This window comes from Sipha flava, unplaced genomic scaffold (genome assembly GCF_003268045.1).
Source record: "Sipha flava isolate LNK unplaced genomic scaffold, YSA_version1 180_pilon_pilon, whole genome shotgun sequence".
NCBI lineage: Eukaryota > Metazoa > Arthropoda > Insecta > Hemiptera > Aphididae > Sipha > Sipha flava.
This window is the reverse complement of record NW_020272187.1, coordinates 719,847-745,777: the sequence shown is the minus strand read 5'-3', so window position 1 is coordinate 745,777 and position 25,931 is coordinate 719,847. Positions and strand designations below refer to the sequence as shown.

The following is a 25,931-nucleotide window of genomic DNA, read 5'->3' as shown; positions in this document are numbered from 1 at the left end:
TTTAAATCATATAGTTTCATTAAGAGAAAATTATAGTAAGATTATTATTATTATTATTATTTTTTTTTTTTTTTAGATTTACTTTGTGTTGTAATTAGATTTAATTTAAGTCCCAGTTGTATAAATAAAGCATAAATGTATGAAAACATGACTAAATTATATCTTTTCTATAAGATAAAACAATAAAAGTCTTGTGCTTTTTGATATGTGTAATGTCATACGACATATTTTGTAACAAAACAATTTTTGTTTTAGTTTTAAGTGAAACAAAAGGTGATGTAATTCTTAATTTGATAAAAATAATTATGAATAATTTAATTATTACTATACATTTATGTAATTCTGTTAAGTAAAAATCGGTCAAGCAATATTTCAGCTGGGCCAAATTTTTTTAAAACTCAAATTTGTAAATATAAAAAAATGAAACAAATTTATCGAATACATTTTTAACTATTCTTTTTAGGAATTGTAAAGATAAAAAAAAAATGTAACATTTAATATTTTACTTGAAAATTACAATATATTAGTGTTGCATGGAACAATAATATTTTTTGTTTATTTTTATATTTACATGTATATTTTTTCTTCATTATTATTATGTACATGTTGTAAAAGTTCAAACTAATATTTTAATGTTATCAATGTATTTAGAAAGTATCGAAAAATAATAGTTATTCTATATTGTTCTCAAGCGAGGTCAAAGAACTGAGATAATTTATATATTAATGGTGAAAGTAAACTGTAGTATACACCTGTAATTTTTCCATATGTTTCTTGATTTAACTTGATTGATAGTTATTGGTAAGATGTTATTTGGTACTACAGTGTTATTAAGATTTGTGTCTGATATTTCTAACTCATAGTTTAAAAGGACATTAATGAATAACATACTGTCACAGAATAACACTATTTATATTTAAGTGGTTCCTATATATAAATATTTAAACATAATGTGCAAAATGAACAGTACAATTAATTTTCCATGTTCCATTTGGAAAACAAAATTGGAGTATGAATCAAATATTTTGAAAACAAATCTATGTATAAGTCTCACTTTCAGTCAAAATAATAGCCAAACTACTTCTCGTATTCAACTTCTAACCTAACCATAACCTCTTCAGTTCTGTGTAGCTTGATAATCTAACAGTGTAAACCATTTGTTCGACAAATGTAAAGTGTTTGGATGTCCTCGGTCTCTTTTACCTTCTATTGTAGCTAGATAAAAGATAAATTTGTGTAACACTCATGTAAAACAAACAATTTTCTCTTAAACCAAAGTTTTTTAAATTTACACAACTATGTATATTATCAATAAACATCTACATCCAAACCACTATAATATACGATATTCAACTTTGGGGAACAATAAAAAAGTCAAACTTTTTTAGCCAAATTCGCTCATACTCATAATATTTTATTATACGGAGGGAAGAAATACAGCTCACGAAGTCAACAGTCAATGATAACGCAAAGAACATTAGTTGACATATTATCATTTGAGCGCGAATAATTTATAATCGTAACAATATCAAGTACGTCGTGGGTGTTATCTCCACCTGTTATTCGGACTACCATTGTTCAACGATGTGGTCCAATAATCTAGTGTAAGCATTTAATTTACTATATTTTATGTTTTAACTAATTAACATCATACTTACCAACTTAATCAAGACAACCCTATCCGTACTCTCATTCGAATTATTCATCCATCAACCACAGCCAATGAAAAAAAAAAACTGATAGATCTCTCATTCGAAGTACAACAAGTAACTCAAGTATTTCACTAAACCTCCAAACTACTACTTTCATTATTTTTCGTAGATCTACCACAATCTGAAAATTTTTCAGAAATATTCAAATTAACTTCACTAATTATAGTGAAATGCAAAAATTGAGGTAAGAGAACCTTATAAATATCCCACATTTCCACAATGTATATACTACCACGATTATGGTCATTCTTGAGCCTATTGCAAGGCCGTATTTGAGTTGTGGTCAAGGGAGGGGGGGTGAAACTAATTTTTCTTCAATGCAAACTTAAAAATAATTTACAGTTCACTACAGGGGCGTACCCAAGGGGGAGTAGTTTAGGTCCGGACCCCACCCCTCATTGCAATTTCCACATACTTAATGGTTTAATAGTAAATAGTATATAGTGTATTTTAATTTCCTATTATCTTCAATATACAAAGTTTATAGATTATATAATATACCTATAATTTATAAACCATGTTTCATTTATACTGTTTTTTTAATATTTATAATTGTTAATTAAATAATGTATATTTTTATAACATTATACGACCAAATAAAAATTTATTTCAAATTATAGTACCTATCTATTATAGTAAACTTTTGTGAAGAAAATGTTTGATATGTATATAACTATTGCGATTATAATTATTAACAGTAATTTGTTGGTATTGAATTAAATTATAATTATATTTAGAGAACAGATAAAATAAAAATGTTGGACCCCCCCCCTAAAAAGTTCCTGGGTATGCCACTGGTTCATTAACTACAGCTTATGTTCCTGTAGTTGATTTGAGTTAATAAATAAAAATACAAGAACCAAATGGAATTAAATATTTATTTAATAAATATATTTAAAACCTATTGCATATAAAATAAGTATTAATAATAACAACACAAATAGTTCTTATATTAAAATTGTACCTTCAGTCTGAATCTTGTATAAAAAAATAACAAATAATCATAGTAATAATACCTATTAATTATTTTTTAAAATCTTTAAAAAAAAATTAAGATAGCAATTTAGATAACTTAATTTAACAAATATCTAAGTAGAAAACATAAGGTTGGTAAGTAGTCAAATAACAAATTCCTGATTTCTTTTTTTTTCATTTTGACAAATCTGTTGATTGTTTCATCAATGGATACAATAATATTTTTATACACATGCAGCAAAGCCAAACCTGTTAGTCTATGCTGGCCTCTTCTTGATCTTAACCATGTTTTAAATTTACAAAAATATATTTTTGGCCAATATTTGCAAGTTAAAGAATATGGAAACAAACATTGTCAGTTATTATAATTATTATTTGGGTTAGGGGCTTCTAGCTCTATAAAATATAAAAATATGCATGTATTTGTGCATAAAAAAAATGACTAGATACCTATGCACAACAAAAAGTTCAAGATATTATGTTGTAAAAAAAAAATAGGTGAGTAAAATTATTAAGGACTTAAATAGCTCTAATAAATAAAAAAAATATACAATATGCATAAATGCACAAAAAAAATGACAAACTAGTAAATATGTGGTAAAAATAGTGTTACTTTAAATTACTTTATATTATCTGATAAATACCTCGGTTATGGTTGTAAATATCTGTAATCGTAGCAATATCCGTAGAAGATAATACCACTATTCGTTTCACAACCAAAAATATTTTTTATAAAATAGTAAGATTTAAACTGCGTGCATGTATCATATTCAATGTACCGTTTGTTACTGAAAATAATCATTAATCCGATTGTGTTGACACAATTGTGCATAAGCATATAAAGAAATATTATTATGTCTATTGGTTGCAGTAAATTTTTAATCGTCACAAACGCAGATAACAGTTAATAATAAAACTAACTAAATAATTATACATCAACTATAAGTAATAGAAATACATAAAAAGTATAACGCGATCCACTAAAAATATAATCGCGACTCACAGCTTGGGAACCTCTGTATTAGTTAATAACATCGTAAGAATTCCTTGAAAAATTGTCCACTAGTTATCGCAAGATAATACCATTATAAATATTATATGTTGTTTATTTTTATAATAATTTTTTAATTTGTATATTTCTTAGTGCTGTATGATCTAAATAAAATAATATAATGAAATAAATACGTATGTTACAATTTATCCTTGTTAATATTTATAAATTAAAATATTAGTGTATGTGTGTTATTATGATACATTTAATAATTAAATTGGGATAAGGTACTTGAGGGAAGGGAGTGTTGGCGTAGCCCTCCACGGGTTAGTGCGAGCTATATAATATCAGCACCCCCAATATTTGGGCTCTAGTTGCGCCTATGGAAGACAGATGATGAAATTAATAAATAGTAGAAAAATTGAACTTATAGGTCACCTCATGAGAAATAACGATTTTATTACCAACATATTTGAAGGAAAATTTGCAGGGAAAAAGACTAGAAGAAGACCACGAAAGAAATATTTTGAAGAAATCCAGGAGTCCATGAACTATAAAACTTTTTTTTGAATTGAAAAATGTTGCACTGGACAGAGAGGAGTGGCTTCAACGACAAGCCGTTACCTTAAGAGATTGATGATGATTATAATGATAGACTAGTAATTTATATTCTTAATTATTTATACATTACATTTTTTAAATAAATCAATGTATTATATTCAAAAAAATACGAATCATGGTGGGGCGGCGATGGGTACAGTTCTCCCGATTTTTGATAACAATTGATAACAGCGAACATGATAAGAACAAAAAAAAAAGCTAATGCCAACCTTCAAAGTGTAAATAAAATCCAAATCCCCATTTCAATGTTTTGCCAACTAGAGCAACTGCTCTTTTTGCATTTCCCTTGATGCACCCTAATAAGTGTAGAAGCGAAAATTAATTTGCATTTGCAAAAATGTAAGTGAAGTATCATTCTAGTTTAACATACCTATTTATTGTTTTTGTCCTATTTTTGGTAATTAATCCCAAATATTGGAAAATTATTTTCCACCACATAAGTACCATGTGAGATAATTTTTAGATAATTTTTTTAAATAACTTCATGAAAGATTGATGAATCATAGATTGTTACTAACAGTGCCGTGTAACTGAACTACTCGAGGCATATGTGCAAATTAAAATCTTGATGGCCGTAATATGGTACAAGGTCATAGGCGCAACTAGAGTTTAAATATTGGGGATGCTAAAATTGCAGAAAATAAAATAAAATGCTATTTAACTGTAATTACTTTAGATGTATATAACATCTGAAAAAAAACAGGGGTGCTAAAAACCCAATTGCGTCCCCCCTAGTTGCGCCTATGTACGAGGTTTAATAAATCCAAGTGAATTTGACGAAATTAAATTTAAAGATCTTCTAGAAACATATCAATCAGATATTAATTTAGATGAAATAACTCCAATGAGTGAATTCATAATATGGCATCAATAAATAAAAATGAAAATACCCAACACAATAGAAGGATTAAATAATTACAATGAAGATATATTTGCAACTATTTACATAATTACAACCATTACTTTTAATTATATTAGCTACTTTGCCGGTCATATTAGCATCCAGCAACTTCGTTTTCGTTTCGACATCCTTTTCAACACTTCGGCGTTTGAAATTATATTAACAAATTATCTACTACTGGTAAAAATCGTCTAAATGATTTGACATTTATGAATATACATCATAATATATTAGTGTCAATCAAGGGCGTACCAAAAGGGGGGGGGATTCGGGTCTGGGCTCCCCCATTGCAATTTCTACATACTCAACGATTTAATAGTAATTAGTATAATAATAGTATATAGTGTATTTTGATTTCCCATTATCAGATAAAATAAAAATGTTGGACCCCCCCATAAAAAATTCCTGAGTACGCTCCTGGTGTCAATAGAAGATGCAATACGTGAACTAAGTATTATAAGTCATCGATTAAGATGCATGTAATAATTAAACATTATAAATCAGTTTTCAAAATATAAATAATATTGTAGACAAATATGTTATATTTTTTCATAGTTATATTCATGGTTTATTTTTCAATTAAGGCTATTATTTTTCATAACACCTCCCTTGGAAATTCCTAGCTACCCCTCCTGAATTCGCTAACCTGTTAGAAAAATCCTATAATAAAGAGTTTAGATACCTAATATATTTTGACCAATGAAGTAGGTAGGTACTTGTTTTTAATAGTAGCCACTGACCAGTTAGCATACTGAATTGGTCAGGCCGACGAAGACAGTAAGTTTATGTATATGATATGCCCATGCAGTCTGACTTGAAAAAGTTTAAAAAGTTTTTTATATGACAATAACCTACAGTATATAGTTCAATTTGAGTACAATTTATTAATATAAGTTCCTCGAATTCCATTATGACAAGGCTCACATTAGGTTAAGACTTAAAATAATGAATGACTCATTAAGGACGTTCAACATTTATTATTAAACAAATTTTTGTTGAATTGATGCATTGTATATTATACATATTTTTTATATTGACATTTATTTTGTGTTGTATCAGTTTGTACGCGAGATTTCTCTCAGTGAGATAAACCCAGATTAATAAAAGTATTTGATTCATCGATAGGAAATTTTCTTCAATCAAATTGACAAAAATTCGAATAGTTAAATTAATAAATGTAAAAATACTATATTATATTTAAGTGTATTCTATGTTTACCTAATTGTTAGTTTTTACCCAAGTCTTAAAACTCATTTTATGGTTTAGGAACAAATTGCGTTATGTTACCTATGCCCTCCCTCATAATTATGCTACTGCTAATATTAATAATCTGATGACCTGATGTATACAACTTAAATAATTATTTTGTTAATGTTATTATCAGGGATCAGAACCGTAGACAACCGAAAAGAACCGGTACTGGATCCGGTTAATCTTTAAAATTTAGGAACCGTAACTGAAACCGAAACCTTTATTTCCAAAAATGAAAAAAAGGAATCTTAATTATAAAAAGGTTAATTTAGGTCAGTTATTTAGACTAGTAAAACTATGGTAATGACTATTTTGTTTGTCACCACAGTAAAAAGATTGAGAAACACTGATTTATTAATTACAAATTGAGCGTTCGTTCCTAAACAGGTACCAAGTACCAATTCCTGATACAAGTCATCCAGGTTGGAAGCCTGTGCAGCTAACAATTATTATGAACAATTATATTATGGTAGTTATAAATTAAAATTAAAAAAAATACGGTTCGATAATTTTTATTATATTATGCATTCATAATGTATTTATATATTGTTATTAGCTTTTTCAGCCATATTTACAATTGTATAGTTCTTAAAAGGTTTATAATATTATTATAACATTACACAAAATACATTGACTAGATTGAGAATACACTCAAATAATAAAAATTAATTAATTATAATGACAAATAAAACACTCACACACACGTAATATCCATATATATATATATATATGTATGCATAGTTAATTTTACACACTATATGACTTATATATAAAAAAAAATTATAATAATTATCTCAATTTATGAATTTCGCTACCTAACATTCAACGTTCACTCCATGCGATAATCAATATACACTGAAAAACTACTAGGTAGAACTATTGTTAACTTAAATATTATGGATGAGGATCGAGAACAATGATATATAGGTACATATAATATTACGTAATGTGTATGCAAAAGTCTAATCCTTTTCATCCAAAGAATATCACAAAACTGCTTTAAATTATTCGACGTGATTTTCAATTTCTGGTAATTTTACCATTAAATATTTTTTCTGATGATAATTATAACTTTGATTTTAATTTTTATACTCGAAGTTTTGTTACATTTATGAATTTACTTAAGTTGTAATTATATTTTAGAAATTATGAGCTCGTCTAGAACAAAAAGTAATTTTGTCAGTAAAAGAGAGAAACTACTTCTATAAACTCGAAGACAAAAATACATATCAGAAAAATAGCATAAGCTTTTGAAATTTCTTAATAACATTATATAATACAAGCATGACTATGAGATATATGAATTTAAGTTCAAGTTGATGTTGGTAATTAAAATTGAAAAATTTCTTTGTTGGAAATTCTGTTTCATAATTATATTAATTATTATTAAATTTTTGGAATGTTTAATTGATTAGAAACTGTAAAACAACGAGCGAGACTAGAATCATACTCCATTACTTGAATATTGTAAAATTTGTTGTCTTGGAAATTGCTTAAAACGTCAAAATGGTTCGGTTTGAAGTTGACGATAGAGACCAGAAGAGTTTAACTTATAATAAGATCATTACGAATTCTATAATCAATCGATTCTATAACAAAATTCTAAATTTAAAGAAATTACATTTTTTTATGATTCAAATGGTACAACGAAGACTAATATTGACGTTAACGATGTCATCTATAATATTGGATGTATGTGTTTAAACATACCACCTGTAACAATACGTACGCGTGGCAAATACGAAGTTTCTCTCTTAAACTACGACATTATACTATTAACAGTAAGTATATATTAATATATTTATATTATATGAAAAAATTACGTATATATATAAATATATGTATGAACTTATTTCAAAAGTGCTCACTTCGACGATTATGTTCGCATATAATAGTTATACGTCGTATTGTGCTGAAAAAAACGGTTTTTGCCTAGTATACATATATATCTATATACATATAAATATTAAATATGTCGACGTATGTACAATGTAAGCCTGACACCGTGTACATACAGCGTGCGCACACACGTCCACGTACATGTCACGATCAATGGGAATAGCGTTGGGAAATAAAACGCTTAACGGAAAGGACGTCACGAAGAGGAGTGTGCTACGGTGTCCTGTTAAACGAAAAATGTCAACGCTATTGAATTTACGGTCATGGCAATCGGTATTTTCACATCTGGAAAATGATTATTACAAGTATTCGTTTCAACTGCGTTCCCGCGATCGGAATGCGCGCGAACTCCGAGGCGACGTTTTACGCGTGTTGCACAGTTCAGCAGTGCACAACGCGTAGTGACGTACATGGTTTCTTTTGCCTGTTATCGGTTTAGCGTTGACGGTTCACTGCCGTTGGGTCGCGTCACCTATTATGGTTCGTAGTAATTTTTGGTTACACGGAAGTGCGGCGGAGATATATGGAAAGGGGAAGAAAACCGAAAACGGTTTGCAGACGAACGAGACGGTGACGTCCGCGTAACAATAGGTGTAATTGTCGGGCGATCGATATGGTCACGTAACGCAATGAATGTACTCCTGCAAAACAATCGCGGTATCTGTGCGTGTGGCGGGACCGTAGTCGCGAATGTAATCGTAATCGATTTCAAACATCCGTAACGCGTGGCCGTCCACACGGATACGGTGTGAAGTGCGCTACGGGGTAGCGTACGCGCACCACCGGTACCAAATCGAACCGGAATACGGAGCGCGTCATGGAGATCGGTGAGCTTGCTCGGTCGGCGCTTTTCGGTAGGCGTTCTGCACGATCGTACACGAACGGGTTTGCGCGCGGATCGCTACGAACACTGGACCGTACACGCGGGCGTTCGGACGCCGCCGTCGATCGTTTGGGTGAAGCGTGTTTCGCGCGCAGACCGTCGCCACGCGGGCTCACGGTTGTTCGGGTTTGACCACGCATTCGCCGCCCCCGCCGCCGTTGCAACAGCAGCAGCAGTAGCAGCAGCAGCCGTAACCGTGGTAACAACCACCGCCGCGGTTGCGATCGCGGTGATCGCGCACGGGTGTCGTCGGCTCGTCGCGCAGCTGGTGGTCGCGGTCGCGGTAATGGTGGTGATGGTGATGGTGGTGATGATGGCGGTAGGGACGATGATGGTGGCCGGCGGCGTCGTCGGTAGTGCACGTCCGCCACCGTCATACCGGCAGCAGTATGTCCGCGCCGTTCATGCCGCTGTGCACGCGCATGTGCCTGTTCAGGTTGCCGGACTGCGAGAACCGGAGCAGACACAGCTTGCACTGGTACGGCTTTTCGCCCGAGTGTATCCTCAGGTGTTTGGTGAGCGTGGACGAGTCGCTGAACGCTTTCTTGCACAACCGGCACCGGTACGGTCGCTCGCCCGAGTGGGTGCGCATGTGCGTGGTGACGGACGACGACTGCGAGAACCGGCGGTCGCATATCTGGCACCGGAACGGTTTTTCGCCGGAGTGCGTGCGCACGTGTGCCGTCAGGTTGGCCGCCTGGCTGAACGATTTGTTGCAATCGTCGCACCGGTACGGCTTTTCGCCCGAGTGCGTGCGCAGGTGGGTCTTCAGCGTGCTGGGACGCGCGTACGTCTTGCCGCAAATCCGGCACAGGTTCGGCCGGCAACCGTCTTCGCCCACGGCCGCGGCGCCCGAGCTGACCGGTGAACAGTCCACTCCGATGCCGCCGCAGACTCCGCCGCTCGCTGACATAAGGATTTCGGTGCAGGGTTTCCGATCCTTGCAGTCGTCGTCGACCGGCAACGAGGACGCCGGCTGAATGTTGCACGCGAACGTCCCCGGCGGTAGTGGCGCAGGGTCCTGTGGTCGGAAGTCCGCCGTGAAGGAGTACGTGGCGCCCGACGAGTAGCTGGGGCCCATGGAAACCAGCGGACTCATTAGCCCTTGATGGTGGTGCGCCGAACCGTGGTGGTGATGCACCGGCGATGGTGATGCCGGCAGAGTCCATCCGACCTGCAAACCGTATATTACAAATAATGCGTTGGTGTATGGTGTATACAAGGGGTACTTAAATCATGGCCCGCCGAGGTAAATAGTGTTTTGAAAATATACATTTAAATATTTGTTTACAGTAAATGTTTGCAATTTAATAACTTACAATTAAAAAATAAAAAATGAGATATTATTCTGGAAGACGAGCTGTTCTTGTCAAATAATAATAAATTAAATAATAAAATAATTGTTATTTATATTTTCGATTTCATCATCATTCTATCCTTCTCTAAACAATCATGTCTTGCAATGTCGAAACGCAACTTGGTCAGATGTAAAAAAGGTTGGAGATCCTTAGCGTTTAATATTACGTTACTTATAAAAATATTATTGTCCACTCATCATTCTCTAATTTCTGGTAGGTTTTTTCAACAGAATTAGGCAGATGGATCAATTTCTTTAATTGTAGAAGAAATATTTTACATCAGGAACAGAAAAAAAATCACACTCTCAGACCCAAACCATTATTTAATTGAAAGATCGGAGAAATCCGAACGGTCGGTTAAGGATTTAATGTAAAAACATTAATTGTTATAATTCAATAAAATTACCGGTTGACATCCGAACTGCGCATCTCCATGGATGGGAGTGTACCCATGCATGGTCATGTTCATGCTGACGTTCACGCTCATGCTAGGAAATTGATGTTGCTGGACCTGTTGCTGTTGGTGTCCGCCAAGTGTAGTCCAGCACGTCTGGTCACCGTACGAACTACCATAATCGACTAATGGCTGCGAATCATCCTATAAAATGTATTATCAACGTTAAGCACTAAAAGTAATATAAATACTCCATAAGGATTAAACGAAAGCCAAATTTTCTTCATATGTTATTTTAACGGCAATATTTATAAAAGTAAATTTATAAAAAAATTGCTGACGATGTCGAGTATCTAAGTTTTAACCGTTCGATTTTAACTAACAAAACAAACAACTAAAATCGGTTTAACTAATATAACAGGTATTCGTGTATCAGAAATATCGTAGTTTTTGCCTAATAGAATAATTATAGCAAGATTTTAAAAATATTTTCTACACATTTGAAGGATAATTTAGTTCTTTACAGTTAACATTGTCCATGTTAGATGTCAAAATAGAGAAATTATTTGAATTTTAACCTACTGGAAACTCTTTATAATTACTAGCTACAAAATCGATTGGTCATATATATATATATTTAATCCATTAGAAATATATTTTAATTGTTTTTTTTTTTTTTTTTGTTCTTTATTTGAGTTAAACAATCTATAAAAATTATGTATAATAAACTTAAGTGTTTACAAAATTAAGGTTACAGCCAGAAGTCATGAAGGAGAAGCCGCCCAATGGCGACACTCCAGGTCAGAGTCGTAAGGTTAAATTATAGAAGTAGGTCGCGGCACCACTCTCTTTTCAATCTTTTGGGAGGGTTTCCAGGTATTGGATTGGTTAGATTTTTTGCTAGGATGTTAGGATGGTCGAAGAGAGAGTTGTGGTAACGAGAGTAGGACTTGGTAGCGGTTTCTCACACGGTGTTCATTTTTAGGTCTGAGTGTAAGGTTTGGTTAGATATATAAAAAGAAGCCTTTGTTATTAAACGAAAAAATTTGTTTTGGGTTATTTGAATTTCGTTTATATGTGACTTTTTGCAGAGCTCCAAATTTGGATGCCATACATCCAAATGGGTTTAAGGAGAGTTTTGTATAAGTTTAGTTTAGTGTGAAGTGTAAGCTTTGATTTTGCGTCAAAGAAAAATTTAAGGGAACGAAGACGAGTGTTTAGTTTAATTTTGATGGTTTGAGTATGATGGGCCCAGTTTAATTTTTTGTCAAAATATATACCTAGGTATTTTGTGCTTGAAGAGGTTGGAATTGTGATGTTGTTAAAGGAAATTTTAGGGCAAACTTGATGTTGCCCATCAAAAGTGATGTGACAGGATTTGTCTTAATTTTATTTTGTCAATTTCGTATTTTTTGTTTACAAAATCTTTAACATCTTCATATTAATTAAAACAATTATTGAAAATAATATCTAATAAGCAAAATATTTTTAAATTAAAAATTCATAGGGACGCATTTTGAAGTTTCTCTCCGGGCGCAATGTTTGATTGCTACGGCACTGTCCAATCGACCATCGTTTCATTAGTACTGTACCGAGCTATACCAAGCCCTGAGCCGTGCTCCGTGCCATGGGATCCCAGCTTTACAAAACCAAAAAACACCGCAAGTTGGCGCTGATAAATACGAAAGAACTGGTCCTCACTCCGATAAAAAATTGTTTCAATTAATCGTTAGCTGCTCCGTAAATTGATCGCGACGTGAGCGTTATCGATAATATAAACATTCTAATTCAAAAATAGTTAAATATTATTTGACCGACTTAAACTGTATCGTGATCGGATCGTTGCGTTATCCGTTGTGTGAACAGTACCTAAGGCTAGATGTACACTTGCGTATTGTTAACGTACGGCGCCACACTTGCGGCATGGATATAGATACTTAGTATTTATATCCGTGCTTGCGGTTAGAAGCACTAATGAAGTATGAAACCGGGGTATAAGACGTTACGTTGACGTTGCGGCGACGTCCACATGCGTGCAGTTTCGTCCGTGGGATCCCGCCTCACCGTGAGTTCACCGGACATGCGTTATCAACCGCAACTCCGGCAAACAGTACTTTGTCGTATATCGTGTGAGCCATCCATATATGCGTTTTTTTACACACGGAAAAATTATTTTTAAAATATTTTTTTTACAAAAATCGCGAAAATGGCAAATAAATACATTAAATTAAATATTGATGATATAAATATGATTTAGATATTGAACTGTTTATCGGTGAAATTGAAATTCATCCCGAAATATTGAATATAGTTGAAGATAATGACGATCGTACCTAATTTTTCATTAAATAGCAATAGCACATAAAAAATAATATGCAAATATATGTAATTCGTGGTCTGCAGATATTAGATATGACACAGTAGCCAGTACGAGCAGGGCCGTACCTAGGGGTGTGCGAGAGGTGCGTGTGCACCGGGTGCCATGACCATTGGGGTGCCAAAAGCTTTTTCAAAGGCTATGTAGTATTACTGAAAGTTGACCACAATATTTAACACGTTCGACGCCATGGTCCTGATCGATGATATTACTAGTTTATTTTTAATATTGATATTTAATTTTTCCCCGAAATGACAACGTCATTTCATAAAAAATTAACAATAATATACCATTTACACTCTATTATTATCGTTACTTGATATAATTTATTTAATAAAATTAATAACATAAACGAATGTCGACTTGAACGATTGTACGATTTTATTTTGAACCCATCTGTGACAGTGTTCACATTATGATTTATAAACGTAGAAGTTGAATAGGTAACTAATTATTTTTCATCGGCAATTATTTAAAGATAATTTATTTTTTGTGCAATTGAATAAATTTGATTTGCGGATAAATTATACCGGTTTAGTATGATGGGATATTATCTACATGTTTTGTTCTACCTATACAGTTTGAGTTATATACTTATATTGTTCTTATTAATTTAATAAATCCAAAATAAGTAGTTATATAGAACCCCCCTATTCTTATGTAGTCTCCTTATAGCCTATAGGTATAAAAATATTTAGTAGAGGGGTAGGGGCGCTAAAAAATTATTCTTGGCACCAGGCGCTAATTATGCTAGACACGGTACTGAATACAAATATCTATTATATTATAGCATACCTTATTCGTAATAATAAAGGTAACTAGCTGGACGTATATTACGTATTATATAATATTATAAATATAAGTATCCGATCAAATAAAGCATAATATTACCATTGATTTTATTATATTAATCTATAAAGTATTGAATCAAATTGTTTTTATATTATAAAATCAATGACATTACTGTAGACAAAAGTTGTAATACTACCTATGCATATTTTTATATTAAAATATATATTGAATACCTGTCTTTGGAGGAACATTTGTCATTTTGCTACCATTTGAAATTATATGTCTAACAGATCCAACCATATATTTAATGTGCATTTATTATGAATTATTTTTAATACCAAACTAACTATTATCTATTTTTAAATCTCAATTGGTGTACATATATATTGATTTATTATCCCAAACTATGAAAATTAGTCTAATGCATATATCTTAATTCAAAAAAATAACATGAATTCTACTGTATATTAATATTATGCAAATGTTTTATCCATAAAAATTTGTTGCTATAGGTGCGTGTTTACTTTGCCTATGCATGTATACATCCATAATTACATTGGTAGGTACTTACGTTTTGATTAGATGTCAACGCGTAAGATTGGTCATGTTGTTGGTGTTCGCCTACAGAGGATTGTGGTGTTGGTACGGTGTGTTTCAAAGACAACAACACGTCAGCCATATCTCCACACGGTTTACTATAATAAAACCATAAAAATATTAATATAAATTAATTGAACAGTATTTATAACAACGTATACTTCATTTTTTTTCTCCGTAAAATAGTGTGTTATAGAAATAACATTTTTAGTTATACAAAATCGATAGTTATTACAATAATGCAAAAATAAAATAACAATAAATTAATATTTTAATAGTAAAGTTTATTATTTACCATTTTGAGTACAATATTTTACATTAGGTATAGTATATACAAGTACCGAGGCATAGGCGTAAATGAACTACAATAGTTTAGCATATGATCTGGTCAAGAAGTATTTGTTTTTGGTAGACCTTGTATGAAGTATAGACTATAGAATGTAGTTAGGATCCTTCTAAAAAATATACAAGTATCTACGAAGTGTTGGTTTCCTCAAAAATATATATGTTCATAATAATTAATTAATTGGGTCAGTTATTTTTTTTTTTTACGGAAATAAATTCCAATTACAGTTTTTTTTTTTTTTCATATAATGTATATAAAATATATTGTACACGTATTAACAGTAAATGAATTATATATAACAATAATTTTAATAACAATAATAATAATAAAAATAACTTAAAATTTAAAGAGCAAATAGGTATTATGTCATTGTATCAAAATATAATTTTAATAAGGGTAGAAGTATGCAAAAGACTAGAAGACAAATATTTATTATTTGTATTTTAAATTTAAAATTAAGGCAATCATTTTGTTATGTAAATTTATATTGTTAGTCGTTAGGTAATAATGTACAAACAAATATAAATCAATACTATAAATTTGAATTATTATTTTAACACGTTTGTAGCGTTACCTTAATTTATAAAAAATATTATTTCTTATTATATTGAAAATATAATTTTGAGTATTATTATAATATATAATTATACATTAATAACTAAGTTCAAAAAATTGTCATTAGTTTATTGATATCATACAAAATCACAAATATAACGCATAAAATCGATTCAAGTATAATAATTGATAAATATATAATTATATAAATAGTTGAATATTAGCAAAAAAATGTCTGTGTTATTTTATTTTATATTCTATCTTAAATTTACCTTTCTTTTTTGAGATATTGAACGGGTATCATCTTAGTTTTCATTGTTTTACACAATTAGTACTAGTGGAAGCCGATGGCGTTTAAAAATTCAGTATAAAAGCCATTTTTTCTAATTCAAATGTTTAGACCATTATTTTCCAAAATGTAATTATAATTAAAACTTGTTAATGTGTTACAATTCGAAATAATAATTTTAATTAATGGTTCTTTTTAAAAATTTAAGCAAATAAAAAGTCAACAAAAAACTTAAGCTGTTAGTAGCGTTATATTTTGATATGTAATTTATATAATATAATATTATCATATAAATTAGAAAAATAGTTGGTTAAGTGCGTGTTAGCATAAAACCATGTTGTTAAACTGTTTGGTAATATGTTGTTTAATCACCATATTCCATAATACTGATTTTAATTTCTTAATTTTAAAAGTATCTCAGAATAACTCTCTGGGAAGCTCCAGTCCACAACGTTCAAATTATCATTTATTTTTAATCGCATGCAAATTACATTGATAATGCATTTATCGGATGCTAAATGTACCTAATAATAACTATTATTCTACCTATAAACATTTTACAATTTTAATGAAAATTGATTATAAAACAATTGTTTTTACAATTTTTTTTTTTTAAATGTTTAATAAATAAACGATGAAATTAACTCAAAGTTTCTAGTTTATAACTTATAACCTAGCGTTTTACGACTTGGCGGTAAACACGTTTCAATTATTATTTATTTCTAACTAATATTAAATCTATAACTAAACACAAAAAAACTTCGCATATTAAATTCGGTTCATAAATAGATATAGAAGAGAATAAACTTCTATAATCCGTATTTTTAACTTGTTAATAAACATGGTATTCTCATCATTTTCCTTCCACATCATAATACTACAATATTATATGCATTTATATAGTACCATATAAGTTTGATAATTCTGATTCAATAACTTATTGGCCGAAACGCAATTATATATTGTCGTAACGAAGAAAACCATTTTAAACGTTTTAACGAAAACATTACAATAAGTATTTTAAGAGCAGGTTAATCTATAATAGTTAAAATGGATGTAACATATTATTATAAATGTGTAGGTTATGATTTCAGATTTAACAATTAAGTAATTAAACAATTTTAGCTCCATAGTTCTTAATACCTAACGGTTCAATTTACTTCTATATACATAGGTAACATAATAAATTTATGACCATTATGATGTAGTTACTCGCTGCAATCGACAATTAAATAAAAAAGTCATTAATAATACAACACCGCCATTTAGTAATCAACAACGGTGAAAAGGGGAATGTATATTATTATAATATCACTATAGCCAATGAAAAATGATTAAATCATAATATGTTTACCTGTAAGAACCACCGACTGTGACGATCGCGGGCTGCTGGAACTGAACCGTGTGCTCGTTGGGCTGTTCCAGTCCGGGCGTACAGCAAGTGTCTGTGCAGAATTGCGTTGGCCCGTGCAACATACCTGCAGCCACTAGCAGCGTAGGGTCGCCCAGCAGATCTTCGCCACCTGCGCACCAATCCATTGAACCCCGTACTGACGCCCACTCAACCCCCGGCCATACCGTTTCCTCCCCTGAAAGCAAAATGCAAAATAAATCCAACGTATATTATTATTGTCACTAAGTCTTAGATGTTTATGGAATTGCATATTTTTTTCTATTGATCCAATTTAACGCGGACCTGGACACAAATATGATTCATATTCTACTGAATCAAATAATACTATATTTTTTATTTTTCATATTTCATTGTTTTATATTTTCAATGCATTTTTTTGGAGTTTTGAGAATATTAAAACATATTTCAGTACATTTTCAAATTTTTAAAACAATTTTAATTAACGGGTAGATTAATGATAAATTATCGAACCATAAATTATGTTTGTTCCAAATATTTTTAAATTCAAATTTAATCAAATCAAAAAAATTATTCTATTCCAATGGAACGCTCATTTTATATTTAATTTTTAATTTTATTTTTTATTTATTTATTATTTATTTATTTATTTATTTATTTATTTTTTTTTTTTGATCAATCCGAAGATTGGTTAAATGATTATTGATGTTTTTAATATTATTTAATAATAATTTTTAATATTTAGGTAAATTGTATTATGCATATTTTATGTTTTTTTGTGTATATTTGGTAATAATGTAGTGTATAAACGTATCCATATTACAGTTGTTTTAAATATATAAACATCCGAGTCTTAATTATAAAATATTATTATTATTATTAATATGAATTGTCTAATATTTTTTTAGTACATACATACGAGAATATACTACAACTATATTGGTATACATATCATTATAATTATTATATGATATAAATTTTATATATAGGTATAGTGTAATAATACAATAATATATATAATTATGTATGTATAATTATTTATTTTCGTCAATAATACTTATGGTTCAATAATCATATCTAACAATTACCATTTTTGTTGCTGTTTCATAATAATTTAATCGATATACCTATGTTGCGGGTTAATAATTTTTTTTACTTGAATATTTCAAATAAATTATATACATACCTACATACCATACGATTATTATACAAAATACTTTGAGTAAGTATCTAATTAGATATGTAGTTTCTGGAGAATAATATAAAATTGTATGTGAAAATAGATTTTTCAATTGTTAAAGAATGTAGTAGATTGGATTATTTTATAGTTTTTATTATATTACAAGAAAAGACGAAAAATATCAATAAAAATAAATACTTTCAAAATAATTATATTGGTCCTTTGAATCAAAATATCGAATACTGAAGTATAATTATATGTTACCATATTTAAATTTAATTTGTATGGTATTCTTAAATGTAAAAGTTGGTTATGTGTTCAAAAAGTAGTATGAAATATGCATTGATATATAAATGGAAATATGGCATTGTACAATAATAATTATATGAAATATATTAAATATATAATAAAAATATGATACAGTTATAGATTCAATCATACTCAATAATTGAATAGTAAATTTAAGTCCTTATAATATTATGTATTATTATAATTAAATATATTTTTTTTAAACTAGATATCATTATCGAATTGGTTATTGTTCAGAAAAAAAAAAAGGAGTTCAATAAATTGAATTGTCTTTTTGTTTTAGTATTTTACAAGACTGTGACGTAAATATTATATAGTTATAAGCTGTCGGAAATTTCAGCTTATCTCAAACATTTCTTCTACTTTTACCGTAAAAATAATTTAAAAAAAGAATCCATACAAGTTACGAATGGGCAGGTAAAGGGTAGTATTTCATAACTTTACGGAGAAACATTTGTATACATATAATAGTGTTTTATTTTCTTTGAATTTAGATAATAATAATGTATACATATATATATATATACACAAACACCAAGGAGTATTGAGTAAATGAGAGAGAGAGATGGAGATAGAGGATAAACATTCAAGGGGGGTGTGTTCGTGAGCCCTTTACATTTCGTCGAGGGGTGGGACAGACAGCGGTTATCCCCATGGCCTGCTGTAGTTGGCCAGCCAGTCGGTGGTTGTTTGACCGTTGTTATGGTAACAATATTATAAAAGGGACCGCGTATAGCTCATTGTTGTTGGAGTGTTCGTACGATTTACTTTATAAGGCTTCCGTTCATTGGTGATAAACTTATGTACGTAGGACGGGAAATGGATTCTCCGGAAAATTGTTCTGGGGCATCATGTCTTCCTCATCGCCTACCCCATTCATCCTGTGTCTTCTGTACTGGGATCCACCCTCCCCCTACTAAAACATCCGCTCGTTATGTTTGTAGTAGTATATTCTCTATTCTTCCACCACTTCCGCACCGTCATACTTACTCCACTTTTTGAGACCGGTTTTTAAAATTTTTGAAAATAGTGTATATACAGCTCATAATATTAAACAGAAAACATAAATAGAAGCCAACTTAAACACTTAATTAATCTAAATATCATAATAACTATACAATGTCTGATCACCCTATCCAGAAATCTTCAAATCCTATTTTTTTTTAGTTGACTCAAACAAAAAATATTGAATCTATATCACACCTAACATGAATGAAGCATTAGAACCAAACACAGAAACCAATAGTAACTTGATAATCTTTTTAAAAAAAAACTGATTAAAATAATAAAATCTAGTAAACTTAAGTTAAATTGTATAATATATATTTAATTTATTAACGTCACTATATTAATCAGTGTTTAATCACTATCTATGTAAAATGTACCTGTTTTTTTTAAACCAAAAACGAATAGCCTTGTTGCTGATGTTTATTTTAGATCAAAAAAAAAGTAAAAATATTAAATCAAACAAGACTATTAAATTAAAAAACGAACTTAAAAACCTTTAATTAATTTTAAATATAAATGTATTTTAATAATCGTTATTTTGTGTATTATAAAATTACATTCTAAGACCACATGTTCATAGATGGTCATAGATAACTTAAACATTTAGTATAACTTTTTGAATCTAAGTAGAATAAAGTGTTTTCAAACAAAATTATAATATTTACTGAAAACATTCAATAGTTCATAGATTGTAATTTATAATTTACACAAAGTATTAATTACACTTGTAGGACCAAAAAATGATCTCACAGTATGTATAAATTAAAAGGCTATCATTTTTTTTTTAATGGTGGTATATAAAGTAGAATTCTCTGTATAATTTTATTATTATTATTATTTAATTGTTTATATTGATTTTTTTTTTTTGCAGTGAAGGTAAATAAAATATATTAAATAAAAATAATAAATATTAATAATCTATGGTTAATAAAATATGAATTTTTCAGTAGACCAAAATCTACCAATAAATATGTGAACAGTGTTATAACATAATTATTGTTAAAAGCGAGACTTCTAGGTTAGGTGAGACACAGGGATGAATGAATGGTATTGCTGTATTGGTCTTTACAATATAAAACCATTGTCAATTGCTCTCAAAAAAAAGATTCTAACATAAAGAGGTCGGTTAATATTTCTGAAGATGGTTAATATAGAAAAAAACGAATTTCTTAATGAATTAGGTTAAATTTTTAATGTTTTAATTTTTGCACCTAAAGTTTGATAAAATCAAAAACTTTAATATTACAAACTTTATAAAATAATTCAAAACTATGATGTACTTTTAACTAGACAACTAATATAATTTAAAGAAAATTCCTTGAAATATCCGATTTCGTATAAATTTTATTTTGTAACGCTTATATATATATATATATATATATTAAATAATTTTAGCAAATTTTCAGTGATTTCGTTTTTTTAAACTACGAGATGATAAAAAGTCTATAAAAAATCGGCTTTATCCGAATTTCGTGCGAAAAAAAATTGACTACAACCAAGTTGTGCACAAGTATTGGTATCAAGTCCGAGTAGCATCCGTGGCTAATCAGCGGTAAGTTCGATTATATATAAATTATATTTATTTATTTATTATTATTTTTATTATTTAAAAATTATTATTAATTTTCATCTTCATTATTCATATATATTTTGTATTATTTATATCTTAAATTACATAGTTTTTTACCCATAAATTATTATTTTTAACCTGAAGCACAATAAATGTTAAATTTCTAAAAATGAAAAAATAAAATGTATTTTATTATTGTTATTATTATTTATTTTAATATTTATTAATTAATATGAAATATTAGGTGTGTAAATTGATTACACACAAAAAAAAGTGGATATTGTTATGTATTGTTATACACTAATATGAATTCGTGCTTGACTGAAAAATATTATGCACGCGCAATTCAAACCTGATTAAAAAAAAAACCGTAGACACAATTCCACCTTTTTCTTTTTTTTTTTCCCCGCGATTGTACCGAAAAAATCTTTTATCCAACTTTCAAACTTCAAGTACAAAAGTTAGAAATTTTATCAATTTTTGTGATTTTGACTATCAACATTTTATATTTAAACGCTCCTACATTATCTTATTGAAATAAAAATCTACTTTTTACTTTAATTAGTAATAGAGTTTATTAAAAAGTTCTTCATACATATTAAATATATATGAAGAACTTTGTGTTACATTTTCAAGAATTTTTGTTAAACCGATTATTTTATCGATATTTTCAAAAAAAAAAAAACTAAGAAATTATTAATATTTCAATTTTTTACAAAAAGTTCGAAAAATTCTTTAAAAAAATAATACCATCTAACGATGATGGCAAACGATGATATATACAAAATTTTCTATACTTTATTGATGTGATAATCGAAGAAATAATTTTGGTCAAAATATACAGACACATAAAAACACATATCCTGATCAAATTTTTTATTCATTCCATTCAGAATCTAAAAATTATTAATTTTTAAAAACAATAATTAAAAAAATATATTTGATAGCTTATTTCATTTGTAGAACCATATTTATTTAAAGAATATATCGTGATTAAATTAAAATTGGCATATAAGTACTTGTTTTGAAACTATTAAAAATTATTGAAACGAACCGGTAGGTACATCATAAAACTATTAATTCTGCTTAGAAAAGTATTAAAAAGTGATTAGTGAATATATTTTAGAATATAAATTAGCTTATTTTTTTACGAAAATTTTTGAAAATCATAGAATCTTTAGTAATTCAAAATTAATTATAGAAGTATGGCATTAATTCAAATCATAGAAAATGTACATACATTTGCTATCGAATTTTGGGTGGGAATTGTTGAGAATTTTTAATATATTTGATTAAATATTTTATTATAGTTTAATTTTCATTTATACTGGCATGATGTATGATGCAGTCGATGCAGGCATAATAATTGTGAAAAAATGTTTGTAATGTTTTTCGTTGAAACATTATTTATAAATATATAATATATAAAATTCTAATTTTATTGACTAATTTTACTAGACGATGAATTTTTAATTCTTAACCGGTTGTACTTTACAATTGTAATAATGCTCCAAACATTTATTTATTTACTTCTATATATACACTATTTCTTTATTTATGTATTAATTTACGAGTGTTAATCATCTACTAATATTTAATTTTAATCAAATTTTTATTATTTTATTATATATTATATGGTAAGTTACAATTGGTAACAATATAATATTTCTGTTTGAGCTTTTAATGAACAAAATATAATCATAAAAGTTAGTATCAGTCTTCCAATAACTATTGATCGAATACCAAATAAAACTAAGTCGTCTTCATATATTTATTTATATATTTAATTAAATATTATTTTTCAAATATCATTATTTTTAATAATAAAACTATGTCATATTAACTTTAAATTGAAGTGATTTTAAATAATAAAAAATAATAAATAAATAAAAAAATAAATAATAAAAATTAAACAATGAAAATGTAAATAAATACCAATAGCTATTAATATTATTAATATTAACATTATTATAGGGAACGAAACTTTAAAAACATTTTTTTTAACTCGTAGTAGTTTTGTACCTACATAATTAATTTATCTAAAATGATTTTATAAAAAATTAATTTATATAAATAAATTGTCAATCTTGAACCCATGAAGTGTATTAATGGTACTAATGGTATAACGTGTCAGTATACGTATATATATATTTATTTTAAAGGAAACACGCTGCATGTGAAAGACTACAAAAAAACATGTTACTTTATAGTGTACCTTCAGACAACGAGTTAGGTATTCTCAATCACTGACATGATCTAATTACACTTTATTTAAATTTTTCACTCCGTAATTTAATTCGATACGTAAATCAGTTGTTTACTGCGTGTAATAAAAAATTAAAAAAACACAAGTTTTATTATTTCCTATAAGTTATAGTATTTAATAGAGATCCAATTGTGTAATGATATTATAATGTAACCAAATCTCATTAATATTTTACTGTGTGACGATTAATGACATAATTTGATTCGATAAATTATTTTACTTTGATTTTGAAATAAATAACTTGCCACAGTAAAAAATTAAAACATAATTTTGCTGACAGCGGTTGGGGTTAAATTTTGTGTACTTGACGTCCACATGTAAAGAACAACGAATCGATTAGTATGTAATTATTTAATGTTTATTGTATTTATTATTATATTCATTAACTTGTGAACTTTTAAATTTACAGATATACATATAACAATTTCTATATTCGATAATTCATATGACTATATAAGAAACCATCAACAGTAACAAAAACATTTTATCTGTAAAAATAAGTGTGTTGAACTATCGGGAGATTTTTGTGGTTCTAATCACGTTTTAATGGAACTAATTTTATCATTTTCCTTATATTATAAATATATATATATTAAATATGTGTGACGTGCGTTGATATTAATAAACATTAATATTCGTCTAATAAAAAGGTATAGGAATTATATTGTTTTTCAAAGTGGAGCGATGTGCTTAGCCACAGCACATATGGTTGGCCGTCGCGTAAACATTATATTGAACACAATATTAACACTAGTATTGGTGCGTGTGAGTACATCTTGTTCGCGACCATTTAACTCGTCTGCGCGCAAATCACAACTCGTTTGCGCACAGAGATTTATGGCTACCTAATAATACTAGAAAGAACTTGCATGCGCCCTCGGATTACCCACCTGTAACAGTTTTGTAACCAAGTGTAAAAAATATAGTGTAAAAATGTAAAACAGTAGGTATACAACGAAATCACATGATATCGCATACGAATAATGAATAGTTAGTATAAAATTAAAAATATTTTGTCAACATATTAAACTCGCTTTATACCTGTGTAATGTACATATTAACTGTGTAATTTTATGAGAAACAGCCCGATCGTTCTGTTGCCTAAACTAAAGGACCGATCGATTTGCAATTCACACGGATCAATCAGTACGCTATGTGAATGATAATTTTAAAAATGTCATGTTGGAGAAATATGCGAAAGTATTAAACGAAGTTACCGATTGAAGCCCTGCGGAATATACACACAAGAAATACAAATAAAAGACATAAAAAGTTTACGGGTAAAAAAAGATATTTCGGCTTACACGCGAACGAGTTGCACCGGGTTCGTACGCGCGGTTATTACGAGCACGTGGTGTGATTTACCTGCGGATGCGGCGGCCGGGTCCAATTGCGCGGACTGCAACAGATCGGCGGCGTCTTCCGTAGACGTCTTCGGGCGTCAAATCATCATCGCTGATCGTTACCCGAAACCGAGTTCCGCGACGACACCTAGAACGACGCTGTCCATCCGGGGAAGGACACCTGCAGCCCAGCGACCACCGGTAGTGTTCATCGTAACCGTTGTACTCGCTGCGGCCGCGGTGTTCGGCTTCGGCACGCGTTCGTCCGGATGGGAACCATTATCACGCGGTTCCGATTGTGCGAACGCGATAGCGCCAATAATAGCTATTGCGTTTGCGAACAGATAAAACTCGACGACCAGAACGTCAAACTACGTGGCCGGCGCCCGGTGGGTGGGGGGAGGGTGCTGGGGCGGAAGGAATAAACGGTTGATCGTTGCCAACGATAGAATAAAATTATTAATGTTAACTGTCGCGCACGAGAACGCGCGAGGGACTCTCGTCGATACAACGGTACTACTCACGCGTAGAACTACAATTATTATCGCGAACGACGGTGGCGGCGGCCGGACGAGACGATACGATTGAAAAATTCAACTGAAAAATAAGACGCACACGCTCGTCGCTCGCGGCTTGCAACCAGTGTGTATGCTCGTGAGACACTGGTTTCGACTTGACTACGGCTGCGGCGGCGGCAGCGGCGACGATGACGACCCTCGACACGATGGCGATTAATGCCATGTGATGGGGGTTGACCGCAGAAGGGACGCCGCAACTTGTCCTCGTATGTCGCCACTTACGTCACCCACAACTGGTGTCCACTTCCCGGCACTGCGATTGGTGCTCTTTTCAGCTGAACCGAATGTGCTCGCGATCAATGGTCTGCACACACATTCACACACACACACACACACACACACACACACACACACACACACACAC

The 25,931-nt window shown here is 30.3% G+C and overlaps 1 protein-coding gene across 1 annotated transcript; it reads right to left on the bottom strand.

Annotated features, from left to right (window-relative positions):
• Nucleotides 1-7,560: 7,560 nt before the first annotated feature.
• On the bottom strand, nucleotides 7,561-25,738 carry LOC112680789 (protein glass-like). Its single transcript, XM_025550988.1, has 5 exons — nucleotides 25,012-25,738; nucleotides 17,296-17,530; nucleotides 14,726-14,849; nucleotides 10,998-11,189; nucleotides 7,561-10,407 (listed from the first exon to the last, which is right to left on the bottom strand). The coding sequence occupies exons 2-5, from the start codon at nucleotides 17,478-17,480 to the stop codon at nucleotides 9,607-9,609; spliced, it is 1,302 nt and encodes a 433-aa protein (XP_025406773.1). The 5' UTR covers nucleotides 17,481-17,530; nucleotides 25,012-25,738; the 3' UTR covers nucleotides 7,561-9,606.
• Nucleotides 25,739-25,931: the final 193 nt, after the last annotated feature.

Coding starts and splice junctions, on each gene's coding strand:
- LOC112680789 (XM_025550988.1), bottom strand. CDS start 17,480: ATGGATTGGTGCGCAGGTGGCGAAGATCTGCTGGGCGACCCTACGCTG. Junction 14,850..17,295: donor ACAGTCGGTGGTTCTTACAG/GTAAACATATTA, acceptor GTTTTATTATAG/TAAACCGTGTGGAGATATGG. Junction 11,190..14,725: donor CGTTGACATCTAATCAAAAC/GTAAGTACCTAC, acceptor TACATTTTATAG/GATGATTCGCAGCCATTAGT.